The sequence below is a fragment of the Papio anubis genome, chromosome 1 (genome assembly GCF_008728515.1).
Source record: "Papio anubis isolate 15944 chromosome 1, Panubis1.0, whole genome shotgun sequence".
NCBI classification, from domain to species: domain Eukaryota; kingdom Metazoa; phylum Chordata; class Mammalia; order Primates; family Cercopithecidae; genus Papio; species Papio anubis.
Window position 1 is genome coordinate 125,937,150 of NC_044976.1, and position 13,247 is coordinate 125,950,396.

At 49.4% G+C, this 13,247-nt stretch overlaps 1 protein-coding gene across 7 annotated transcripts; it reads right to left on the reverse strand.

The window, feature by feature from the left end:
• Positions 1-76: 76 nt before the first annotated feature.
• CLK2 (CDC like kinase 2) lies at positions 77-11,015 on the reverse strand. 7 transcript variants are annotated; one of them, XR_004177563.1, is made up of 14 exons: positions 10,692-11,015; positions 8,342-8,511; positions 6,393-6,621; positions 5,612-5,699; positions 5,197-5,263; positions 4,914-5,030; positions 3,895-4,061; positions 3,014-3,108; positions 1,851-1,980; positions 1,671-1,753; positions 1,424-1,503; positions 1,153-1,243; positions 781-916; positions 83-609 (listed from the first exon to the last, which is right to left on the reverse strand). XR_004177563.1 is itself a non-coding variant. In XM_031653603.1 (13 exons), the coding sequence occupies exons 2-13, from the start codon at positions 8,509-8,511 to the stop codon at positions 427-429; spliced, it is 1,494 nt and encodes a 497-aa protein (XP_031509463.1). In that variant the 5' UTR covers positions 10,692-11,015; the 3' UTR covers positions 77-426. The 7 variants fall into 7 exon arrangements, 6 of the variants coding, with proteins under 6 accessions (XP_031509463.1, XP_031509459.1, XP_031509455.1 ...); XM_031653603.1 differs by lacking the exon at positions 781-916 and having other exon boundaries at positions 77-609; positions 5,612-5,696; positions 6,393-6,618; XM_031653599.1 differs by lacking the exon at positions 781-916 and having other exon boundaries at positions 77-609; positions 6,393-6,618.
• Positions 11,016-13,247: the final 2,232 nt, after the last annotated feature.

Here is a 13,247-nt window from a genome sequence, read left to right on the forward strand (position 1 = left end):
GTACCCAAAACTCAAGAAAGTTTGCCAATCGTTTCATCCCTCCACCCCAGCATTCCCAAACCTCCAACTCCAGGGATGGGGGTCAAATGAAGCACGTTATTTTATTTCACAAAGACTGTACAAAATTCCTTATAAAACATTGGGTAGATGCCACCTGGTTACCTCACTCGGTCCCCATCCAACTCCATATGAGGGGGCAGGTGAGGGTGGAAACTGTGTGGATGGAAGAGCATTATGTACAAGGCAGGGGTTGAAGTGATAGGTACAAGTTCTTTCATATTTACACTATTTCACATATTCACAGGTATACAGCCAGCCAGGAGGAAGGAGTGAACTCTGGCTCGTTCTCTTGTATAAAAAAGCACCAGTGTCCTGGACTGGACACCCACTGCTATAAAAGATGCAGGGGGGCCCAGGGCCTGATCGTCACCGACTGATATCCCGACTGGAGTCCCACAACTTGTTGGGTGGCTCAGCCCGAAGGCGGGTGAAGAAAGGATGCTGAAGGGCTTCACCCAAGGTCAGCCGCTTAGCTGGTTCATACTCTAGCATGCTTTCAATCAGATCGAAGAGCTGGTGGTGTTCCTCTGCCTCTGAGGTCAGATACCGCTGGTGGAGGAGGGCAGGAAAAGGTGAGGCAGGATGCCTTATAAACCCTGCCTTCTTCAAGACCCTACCTTTCATTCTTGGAGAACCAAGGCTCTGCTTGCAACCAATTTGAAGGCTACCTAACCACGACCACACCAGGACCAACGTTTCTGATATTATAGCTCAACCTACCTTCCCACTAGCACAATTACTCCATAATCTTTGAAAGTTCTTTCTACTTGTATATCCTTGTCAACTTCATGAATCTTCTTTAGTTCCTCATTAAAATGTAAGCTCTTCAAAGGTAGTTTATTCTTTTCTGTCTGACCTAAAGAATCCAGGACATTGCTTTGATCTCTGGTAGTCTCAAGGTTAGGCTGTCTAACCTCCTTCCCTCCACAAAACCACTCCCTCTTATGTTTCCTCTGTTGACCAAAGATGTCTTCTTTCAGCTTTCCTCCCCTCCTTTCCTAACCCTCTGCTTGTGAAGAGCATTCCAGGGGCAAACCACCCTAAGAAGTGACTTCTGGATGGTGGGCACTATTTATCCCGAGCCTGGCTCACCCGCAGCGGTTTGCAGTTCTCACGAACATAGCGCCCAGCTGATGTGTTCTCATCCCAATCCAGGCGACCCCGGTAAAAATATTTCTGCTTTCTAGAGGGGAAGGGGAGGTTGAGGAATCAGAAGGTCACCCTTGTTACAATTCCCTTATTTCCCCATCTGAAAGTAACTGGGGGGACAGGAGGCATCAAAGAAAAAAGAAACGGATGTGAAATAGACCAATTCTGTGGAGAGAAAAGGAAAAGGGTTAACTAGTGCCCACTCAAGGTTCACCTTGTCTTTCGGATCATCCGGGAAGGGATAGGACCCAATATCCTTTCCATCATGGCTAGATGCTCTCTGTTGTCATGGGTCTGGGAAACAAAAACAGAACTGAGCATGGGACTGAAAAGGGCATGCTGAGGACCAGCTGCCAGGAAGATGGGCAATGTGGAGAACTGAGTAGGCAGGTCCTCAGCAGACAACAAAGCAACCAGGTAGAAGAATGCCAGGTGGTCAAGTAAGATATCCCATCACTTACCTGGAAGAGGGTGAATCCCACATAGTACTCAAAGATGATGCAGCCTATACTCCATACATCACAAGGCTGTGACCAGCCCAACTCTGGGTGAGAATGGGAGGGAAAAGGTGTTATGAGGCTTAGGTGGCCCCACCCTCACCACATCATCTCACACACTTGGACAGCCTTGCCCTCCCTTACCAAGGATGACCTCTGGTGCTCGGTAATGGCGAGTGGAGACAATGGTGCTATGGTGCTCATGGTCAAAGGTGGCACTGCCAAAGTCTACCACCCGCACAGCTGTGCTCTTCACACTGCGCTCATCTCGCTTCTAGGAGCAGAGGAGGAAGAGGATGAACCTCTGCACCCAGACTGAGATTCCACCAGTATTCTCTACTGTGCTTCTGAGCCTTAAAAAAGCTACTGTGATCTCCTGCCTGGCCCCACAAGCCCTGGGAAATTTCCTGTTTTACAGCTTCCACCACATCCAGCATAATACTTTTAGAAGTAGGGGAGCAAAAGGATTAAGAAATGATTATAGAACAGCGTGCACATCTGTAAACATCTGAAGACTACACCCAAGTGCCGGATATACAGTTATTCTGAAAACATGTAACATGTAGCAAATGGGTTTTCCTGAAAAAAATGTAACATGTAGCAAAGGGGTTTCTCTGAAAATATATAACATGCAGGAAAGGGGTCAAGGGAGGGAGAGCTTCTTTAGGTCTGAGATCTCCATCATCTCTAGTCAAGGGAGCCAAGCTTTCCTACCTCACAGAAATATACATCTCAAAAAAGAAGTCCAGGCCAGGCGCTGTGGCTCACACCTGTAATCCCAGCATTCTGGGAGCCCGAGATAGGTGGATCCTCTGAGGTTAGGGGTTCGAGACCAGCCTGGCCAACATGGCAAAACCCCATCTCTACCAAAAACACAAAAACTAGCCAGGCATGGTGGCGGGTGCCTGTAATCCCAGCTACTCCAGAGGCTGAGGCAGGAGAATCACTTAAACCTGGGAGGTAGAAGTTGCAGTGAGCCAAGATTATGCCAGTGCACATCAGCCTGGGCAACAGAGCGAGACTCCAATCTCAAATAAATAAATAAATCAGTCAGTCAGTCCAAACAGAACCTTAAAATTTTTCACTCTACTGGAAAGTTATCTGAAGTCCCCTGTACAAGTTATCTCCCAATTTAAGTCTTAAGAGATGTCTCCCTTTCAACCTATCTAGTTTTACCCACTTGGAACCAGACAGGGAGAAAATGTGGCAGGACAAAATAAAAAGGGAGAAAAGAAAGGGCTCGGCAGAAGGCAAAGTGGCCCAGCTGCCTACCCCCAGTAACCAAGGGCAGACCCTATCCATCTTACCTTCTCTAGGTTGTAGGTGAGCTCATAGTCTGAATTCACAAACAGAATATTTTCAGGCTTGAGGTCTGTATGTGTCAGCTTGTTATCATGGAGGACTGTAGGGGAGAAGGCCAGGTCAGGCTTGGTGCAGGTGGCCAGAGCTAACTGGTATCAGCTGACCCCAGGCCTGGTTACCTAGGGCAAAGCCAGTGAGGAGACAGGTCCAGAATCACAAGAGGGCTGCTTTCTGCTCTACGTCTAAATGGAATGCCTGGTCTAAGAAGCTCTGCTCTATCTACAATAAGATACATATGTACCTCAACTGATGTAAAAAAAAAAAAAAAAAAAAAAAGAGTTTGCTTTGAGTTATAGTGTGTATACACTTTGACATGTGTCTAGCTGGCATTATGTGAACTCAGTTCTGTGAAACTGTATTGTTTTGATGACTCCAGAGGAATAATGTATTTCTTTGAATTCCCCACCTTGCCCCTTAACTGAACTACATACTCTGTGTTCACATCTGCTTTGCTTTGCATGAACATCTCATCCCAGACACATGTAAGCCTTTAGCCTAAGGAGTGTATTTTTGTTTCTTTATATTTGCTGTCTGACTGATGCTTTCCCAAGAAGGGGAGGAAAGGAAAAGGGGAGGGTAATTAAGTGCTTTGATTCCAAAGGCTTTCTCTTCTAGCTGCTGCTAGGTTAGGTGTAGAGTAAGAGCAGTCAGTGACAATAAAGACATTAGTCAAGGAGCTAAGTCAGAAGACATTTCAAGATGACAGTAAAACAACTGCAGATAACAGACAGCTGACTGTTTAGGGGCTTCACCAGTGCACAACCGACAGAGAGATCCAATGAAGGGAGGGGATGCCCAAGAGTCCATTTCAGCCCACCCCACTCACACTTGACAGCCTGGCACAGCTGGAAGGCCATGTGGCGCACTTGGTGGATGGGGTAGGGCAGGTAGTTGTTGTCTTTGAGGAAATCGAAGGTGCTAAGGCCCAGAAGCTCAAAGGAGATACACATGTGGCCATGGTAGTCAAACCAGTCAAACATCTGGACACAGAGGCTGAGAAGAGAGATGGGGGAAGGGGGGCTGTCTGATGAGCTCCCATCTGCCCATCAGCCCTCCAACAAGGAGGTACTTCATAGCTGTTGATTCCACAAACTTGTGTAAAACCATGCCAGTTAATACTAACACCAAAATTCAGTTCAGCTAGGGAATACCCTCTGCAAGATCCAAGAAGAATGGTACTACTTGCCAAGTTTCAAAATATCTTCCTGCATCATTTTAAATAGTTCAAAAAACTATTTACTGAAGAGCTGTTGAGTGCTAAGTTCCAAACAGTACAGATCCTGGATCATCAAACTGTCCATCCTAAACCCCAACCCCAGCCCAACTCCTGATATTCATTCACCACCAGCTACCACTGGGCTCCTGTTTATACCTACTGGCCTCCTGTTTATACCTACTGGCCTCATATCTTGGCTTAATGTCCTTATTCTATTTTTGGACTGTGAATATATGTGAACAAGATATTACTGCATAAATGTCTGTGGCCTTATCAGCATAGTTCTACTTATAAAAGCTTAATTCGTTGTTCGATGAGGTTGATGCTCAGTCCTAGGGCTATGTCCAGTGTATATCTCTACAGAACCCATTCTAGGCTGGGGTCAAACTACAGAGCAATCTAACTTCCCTGAAAACAAGGGGAGTGGATTAAGGCATGTCATAGGCCCCCACATTCCTACTCTGATGTTCTACTACTCTAAGATGATGTTCTACTACTTTAAGATGATGAACAGAAGATGAATGAATGAGAAGGTCTAGGATTCCTGTCTGCCTAAACCACATCTAGAAGTCTCTCCTGTGTAGGGGTTGGGCCTCTCAGCCTCCCTACATACTTTCTTGCTTGCTTACTTCTTGTTGTCAGGGTCCTTCTCGTTTATTTTCTCCAGCACATTGATCTCAAGTCGAGCTGCTTCCTTGTACTTCTCCACATTCTTAATGATCTTCAGGGCAACTCGAGCCCCACCCCTGTAAGTTGGCAGGAGAGGCTTTTGCTGGGTTCTCAAGAATGTCTCAAAATGAACAGGGCTGTAGGGGGACTAAGAAATCCTACCTTAGGTTAATTAGCAAAATAGCCCCATATAGCCCCCACCATCTCTTTATCCCCACATAGTAGGGAGAGACTGACAGTTACCTGCGATGGTCAACACATTGTACAACTCGGCCGAAGGTCCCCTCTCCTAAGGTGCTAACGATTTCATCTGAAATGAAAGAGAGCAGGGTCGGGGAGAGGGAGGGAGAGAAGGTGGGGAATGAGCTGAGTTGGAAGAAAAATGGGGACAGCAACCTGGGGTGGAGATGAAGGAAGGGGAACAGATACAGATGGTCACAGGGGAAGAAAACCCCTGCGTGATTCCCACCACCTTTAACCCAGGGGCCGTGAGAGCTGGGAGTGGACAACAGAGGTCAATTCTCAACAGCAACTCAAACCACCCAGATAAACAACACCACTGAGAAAAGGCAAGAGGCTGTGACTCAGGTTGGCTTGGGACGTTAGGATGGCTATGGGACCATTACAGGCTATAGGATTGTTACGATTTGGCTTGTACATCGCTCTTGTAGCCAGTCCCCGACGTGGTAGATGAGGTGGCCCTCAGCGTCGTCCTCTACACTCTTGGCTCTCCGGCTGCTGTGCTGCTGTCGGGGGGCAGGGGGGGTCGGAGCAAGCCAGGTGTCGGAGCGGGGGCCGGAGGGAGGCGGGGTGGGTGGTAGAGGGGTCACCGGTCACAGGCGCCCAGCCAGGGGGGACAGACGATGATGGGGGACAGTGGAAGGGAACACGTCAGATGCAGTAAGGTGGATCGGTGTGAGAAGAGAGAGCGGCGCATAATCCCAAGTCCCCAAACCCAAAACAGGAACAGGGAGAGGCATGGGCAGAGCAGGGAAGTGGTGTTGTTGCCAATGTCACCCACAACCCCATGCTCTACACAATGCCCTTCCGGGCAGACGCAGATCTCCCCTTGCCCCCACCCAAGCCCGCCTGCCAAGGGGGCTACAGAGCCCAGGGCTTGGGGGAAAAAGGCAGTTCACAAGCAAGGTCCCCATTAAAGAGTGGAGGCCGCTGGGGCGGAGAAGCTGCTCCCAACACAATAAGCCCAACATGCCAGGGAGAGCACTGGGGGTCACAAATGCTCCGTGCCCATCCATCTCCAAAGCAGATTCCAGGGCCCTTCAAGAGTCGGAGAGCTCCTAAGAGGGTAGGCAAACTCAGTGCCCACCTCAGTGTTCATGCCCCAATGTTCAGCTGAGAACAAGGATACTTCTCACTTACCAGAGTCCTAGAGGGCCTGCAGAAGAGTGGGGAGAGGAAGGGCCTGGGCTGGCACTCACCGAAGATGAGCGGCTAAATGTCCGGCTGCGTCTCCTCCGCCGTCTGTGCTTCCTCCGGCTGCTGCGCTGGCTGCGGTAACTGCTGTTCTCCCGCTGATATTCATAGGAATGCCGATAGTCTGTGTCATAGTAGGCATCTCCCCGATCCCGGCTATAATCGTTGCGTCTGTAGCTGCCACAGTATCGCCGGTCATACACCCTCCGGTCAGATGAACGATCATCATAACTGCTGTTGGATAACAAAAACCAATTAGGCGTATCTGTTCAGACCACATTCCCTACCATACCCTGTGACAAAGTCTTGCCTTAGTGAGGACAAAGAGTAATGCTAGAAAACTGTTCTCGACCGGGCACGGTGGCTCAAGCCTGTAATCCCAGCACTTTGGGAGGCCCAGACGGGCGGATCACAAGGTTAGGAGATCGAGACCATCCTGGCTAACACAGTGAAACCCCATCTCTACTAAAAAATACAAAAAACTAGCCAGGTGAGGTGGCGGGCGCCTGTAGTCCCAGCCACTCAGGAGGCTGAGGCAGGAGAATGGCGTAAACCTGGGAGGCGGAGCTTGCAGTGAGCTGAGATCGCGCCACTGCACTCCAGCCTGGGCGACAGAGCGAGACTCTGTCTCAAAAAAAAAAAAAAAAAAAAGAAAGAAAACTGTTCTCAGACACTTTGTTGAGTCACTGAGAGGACCAAGGGACCAGAGAAGTGAGGTAACAAGCGCATCTGCCATGTCACCAAAACCTCTAAAAAGGCATCTGCAGAACCACTCCCTACTGGGGCCTTTTTCCCACTGCAGTGATACAAAGAAACAAAGAGCCATTTTTTTTTTTTTTTTGAGAAGGAGTCTCGCTCTGTCACCCAGGCTGGAGTGCAGTGGCGGGATCTCAGCTCACTGCAAGCTTCGCCTCCTGGGTTCACACCATTCTCCTGCCTCAGCCTCCCGAGTAGCTGGGACTACAGGCGCCCGCCACCTCGCCCGGCTAGTTTTTTGTATTTTTTAGTAGAGACGGGGTTTCACTGTGTTAGCTAGGATGGTCTCGATCTCCTGACCTCGTGATCCGCCCGTCTCGGCTTCCCAAAGTGCTGGGATTACAGGCTTGAGCCACCACGCCCGGCCAAGAGCCATTTTTTTTTTCTCAAGCTTTCCTGACTGAAATCTACCCTTGCTCTAAACCATCCGTAACCCATTCTTTCCACTGAACATGCCACTAAAATATTAAAACTGGGCCAGGCGCGGTGGCTTACGCCTGTAATCCTAGCACTTTGGGAGGCCAAGGCAGGTGGAGCACTTGAGGTCAGGAGCTCGAGGCCAACATGGTGAACTCCTGTCTCTACTAAAAATACAAAAAAAAAAAAAAAAATTAGCCAGGAATGATGGCGCATGCCTGTAGTCCCAGCTATTTGGGAGGCTGAGGCACAAGAATCGCTTGAACCCGGGGCCGCAGAGGTAGAAGTGAGCTGAGATCTTGCCACTGCACTCCAGACTGGGCAACAGAGTGAAACTGTCTCAAAAATAAATAATATTTTAAAATTTAAAAAATAAAATAAAATATTAAAAACACAAAGATCTAACTTTGTATTATCTGTCAGCTTATTAGTTACCCGTAGCTCCCAGTCCTTTGCACATGCTTTCCCTCTGCCCAAAGACACTTCCCCCACCTGACTCTTATTTGTCCTCCAGACATATACAGATGTCGCTTTCTCTGCAATGTATTCTCTGAATTACACATCCTGCCCCACTCCAACCAAACGCACTGGGTACATCCTCAGTTCCTCATTATGTATTCTAATACTTAACACTGCAGCCCAAATGGCTTCTTTGGTTATCTATCCCGACACTACCTTCAGCCAACTATTTAATGGAACAGTTTTAGCATATAACTAGTATTTGTTGAACAAATAATGAGTGAGTGACCCTGTATTTGAGTATCTCTTCCTGAGGCCTCACCTTCGAGAACGGACATGGTAGCTGTCCTCTCGCCGGCGCCGTCGAGTCCGGTCACTACTACTTGACCAGGAGCGACTTCTTCGTCGCTTATGCTTTCGGCTCCGATAGTGTTCACGGTAACTCCCCCGGCTGCCTCGCTCTGAGGAATGGTACCTTCGAGGATGAGGCATCTGGAAGGGAAAGGAAAGCGGAAATAGGAAAGTTCCAAGTTTTCAGAAGTCTCCTCCAAGGACTGGCTGCTCCAAAGATGCTAAGCTGCTTTCCCCTCTTTTATTTCTGCCTCTTTTTACCACGAACAACTTCCTCAGTCTTCCTCTGTACTTACAATTCCTCCTTATTGGAGTATAGCCACCTACTAACTCTGGCTGAAACTCTAGAAAGCCCCCAAACCCATCCCTCATTACCCTCCACTCAGTTCAAGTGTTATTTTTTTCTTGAGACGGAGTCTTCCTGTGTGGCCAGGCTAGCTCACTGCAACCTCCACCTCCCGGGTTCAAGCAATTCTCCTGCCTCAGCTTCCTGTGTAGCTGGGATTACAGGCACACCACTCCTGGCTAATTTTTAAATTTTCAGTAGAGACGGGGTTTCACCATGTTGGCCAGGATGGTCTCAAACTCCCGACCTCAGCCTCCCAAAGTGCTGGATTACAGGCGTGAGCCACCGCACCCAGCCAGTTCAAGTGTTCTATCCTTATTTTCTTCACACACAGCTCCATGAAGACTTTCAGGTCTAGGACACAGTTAATTACAACGGGAAGTGTATGACGAAGATAGAGACTGCCACAGTGTATCCCCGGTCAGGATCTAAGATATAGATCTGTGCGATGCTGAGTTCCTCACAAGTCAATAAAGCTTTGGTTTACAGTTATGATAAATGTCGTACACTCACTAAGAGTACGTCTAATCTCCCCAAGTAGACTATCAGTGTCCTGAGGGTAGGAATCCAGTCTCCCAGGTTTCTATATATACCAGGTAAACGACAAATACTATCAGTTCCAAGGATCTGGGTCGGGCCCTTTGAATTAATTTAATCATCTCTCACATCTTTGGCCAACTCTACCTTGAGAGGTTTTAATGTAGTAGGCCACAAAATACAGTCAGCATCCCATCTGGCCCCTCCACTCTTGTGCTTGAGATGTAGAGAATAACTGTTTTGTGTGTGTGTGTGTGTGTTTTTGAAACGGAGTTTTGCTCTTGTTGCTCAGGCTGGAGTGCAATGGCGCAATCTCGGCTCACCGCAACCTCCGCCTGCCGGGTTCAAGCGATTCTCCTGCCTCAGCCTTCCGAGTAGCTGGGATTACAGGCATACGCCACCATGCCCGGCTAATTTTGTATTTTTTAGTAGAGACAGGGTTTCTCCATGTTGATCAGGCTGGTCTCGAACTCCCAACCTCAGGTGATCCGCCCGCCTTGGCCTCCCAGTGTGCTGGGATTACAGATGTGAGCCACCGCGCCTGGCCAGTAAGTGGTTTTTTATTAATATCAGCCCTACTTAGCTGACAGCTGGCCACCTTCCAGTTAATGGAATTGGAATGGGATGGTTCACAAATCCTTTTTTTCCTTTAAGGAAAAAAGAAAAAAATCACTGTCACAATCCAGGAAGATGAGAATAAGAAGGCAGAATAAAATGAAACAGGCCCAGGGACAGAAGTCTTGGTGGTGGTGCATGAGAATCGGGTATGCAAAAGGTTTAACGATTCCAATGTCTGACCACCATTCTGTATCACTTCTTTCCAACCTCCCCAAATTGAGGAGGGTGGTATTTGATGCATTCTTGGTGTAACTGGGGCCGGGAGCATACCAAGATGCAAGCACAAGATTTTCCCAGCACAGCCATCCTAATCAGCATAGCCACATAAATGCCATCTCACCACCTACTACCATCAAACGGCCTCACAGCACTTTCCCCTCAAAGCATCACTAGCCTACCTTTCTAAAGTTCGAAATCTTTTGCTTTTTCCTTACTCAGAAAATCCAGAACTCCTACAGGCAAATTCTTCCTGCATGCTCCAAGTGACACAGTGATGTATTCCTCCCCTCCAGCTTTGATTGGACCCCTGAGTCCAACTTTGATATTCTACTCCTTCACATGTCTGGAACCACTCCCATCCTTACTCTATCACCCCTTCTAGTCTGGCTCCGCCCAAGTTTCCTACAGGTCTTCTCAGTACATCTAATGCAGGCCGACCTCCTTTCCCCTCATCTCCCTACTTCGCCGCTTCGTAGGTCTCAACTCTCCTCCTCTCCAAATCTCGCCCCCGTCCCTTGCCCCCAATCCAAGCCTAACCCCGCCCGCCCCGCGGTCGCCATCTTTTCGCGCGGCCCCGCGGTCAGCCAACCCGCGCGCTCACCGTTCTGGCGGCGAGGCCCGTGCGCTTGTCCCACAGGAAGTCCGTGATGGCGGCGGCACTGCGGCCGGAGTCCCGGCACCCCCGCGGCGACGAAGTGCTGCTCCACACCCCCAACCCGGGACCCTGGGACCTCCCGCCCCGTTCCCGGGCTCCGCTTCAGTCCCGCCCGCCCCGGCTCCGTCCCCGCCCCTAAGATCTGCTTGGCGCCGCTCGCACCGCCCCCGCCCGGGGCCCGATCCCAGCTCGGTCTCCGGCTCTGGCCTCTCCGCTCCGCCGCCGCCGCCGTGAGCGAGCACGCACGCACGGACTCACGTCTTGCGTCGCTTCCCAGCTACCCCCTGGGCACCGCCCCCAGGACCGCGCGCGCCACCACGTGCTCACGTAGCTGGCAGGCGTCAGCCTGTCAGAGCCTCGGAGGTACTGGGGGCGGAAGTTCATAGGGGCGAGGAGGGTCCACAGGGACAAGCTGGAAGCCTTCCAGGCCCGCTATGCCCCGCCTCCTGTCCTTTCCCACTCCCTCTTCAATCTTTTACCCTTTGCATGGAGACGTGTGGCTTAGTTAGGTTTGGAGTTTAAAAGAAAGGATTGTCATTGTCAATACAGTGTCGCTGCTCTGCAAGCCCGACTCTAGTGAGGCTTGATGGTGAAGTCTCATTCTTCTGCATAGCCTGAAAATAACCATTTCTTAAAACACTTCACCTACCTATCCCCAGAACAAAAGTCTGCCACCTTTTGTCATCAGCAAAAGTTATGCACGACTCGGGGTGGGGTCACAGCCATGGGGGAAAGGTTTGAGCAATGGAGGGTTAGAGAATCGGGTGCCGAAAAAGGGGACTCACTTGAGAACTGTATCCTAAAGTGGCTTACATAATGTGTGAGAAATATAAGTTTACTAGGGCTGGGCGCGGGGGCTCAAGTCTGTAATTCCAACACTTTGGGAAGCCGAGGCCGGCGGATCACGAGGTCAGAAGTTCGAGATTAGCCTGATCAACATGGTGAAACCCCGTCTCTACTAAAAATACAAAAATCAGCCGGGCGTGGTGGCATGCGCTTGTAATCCCAGCTACTCAGGAGGCTGAGGCAGGAGAATCGCTTGAACCCGGGAGGCGGAGGTTGCAGTGAGCCAAGATTATGCCATTGCACTCCATCCTGGGTGACAGAGCGAGACTCTGTCTCAAACAAAACAAAACAAAACATATATATGTACACACACATATGTTTACTACAGGCGCGCATCACCACGCCCAGCTTTTTTTTTTTTTCTTGTAGAGATAGTGCCTCACTTTGTTACCCAGGCTGGTCTTGAACCCTTGAGCTCAAGCAATCCTCCCCCGTCGGCCTCCCAAAGTGCTGGGATTACAAGCATCAGGCACCGTGCCTGGCCAGTTTACTAAATCTTAAAAAAGAACAGGAAGGCTGGGTGAGGTGGCTCACGCCTGTAATACTAATACCAACACTTTGGGAGGCCAAGGTGGGTGGATCAATTGAGCACAGGAGTTCGAGACCAGCCTGGACAACAGGGCGAAACCCAGACTCTACAAAAAATACAAAAATTAGGCCAAGTGTGGTGGCTCATGCTTGTAATCCCAACACTTTTGGAGGCCCAGGCAGGTGAATCACTTGAGCACAGGAGTTCAAGACCAGCCTGGCCAACATGGTGAAACCCCGTCTCTACTAAAAATACAAAAATTAGCCAGGTGCTATTTTTTTTTTTTTTTTTTTTTTTTTGAGACGGAGTCTCGCTCTGTCGCCCAGGCTGGAGTGCAGTGGCCGGATCTCAGCTCGCTGCAAGCTCCGCCTCCCGGGTTCACGCCATTCTCCTGCCTCAGCCTCCAGAGTAGCTGGGACTACAGGCGCCCGCCACCTCGCCCGGCTAGTTTTTTGTATTTTTTAGTAGAGACGGGGTTTCACCGGGTTAGCCAGGATGGTCTTGATCTCCTGACCTTGTGATCCGCCCGTCTCGGCCTCCCAAAGTGCTGGGATTACAGGCTTGAGCCACCGCGCCCGGCAGCCAGGTGCTATTTTTTAGCCAGAATAATACCAGCTATTCTGGAGGCTGAGGCACGAGAATCGCTTGAATCCGGGAGGCGGAGGTTGCAGTGAGCCGAGATGGTGCCACTGCACTCCAGCCTGGGCAACAGAGTGAGACTGTGTCTAAAAAATAAATAAATAAATAAATAAATAAATAAATAAATAAATATAAAAATTAGCCAGTCATGGTGTCTCCCGCCTCTAGTCCCAGCTACTTGGGAGGCTGAGGCGGGAGGATCACCTGAGCCTGGGGAGGTTGAGGCTGTAGCGACCCGTGATCGTGCCACTGCACTCCGGCTTGGGTGACAGAGTGAGACTCTTTCTCAAAAAAAAAATAAATAAATAAATAAAAGAAAAGAAAAAAAGAAAATGAGAAGGAGAAGTAGTTACTCTACAGAAGGAATTGAGAAGTGGTCAGAAAGGTAAATTGGAAGAGAAATAATATAATCTGAGAATAACTATATTAAAGTCAGGAAGCTGAGCAAAGTGGTTCACACCTGTAGTCCCAGTTACTCAGGAAACTGA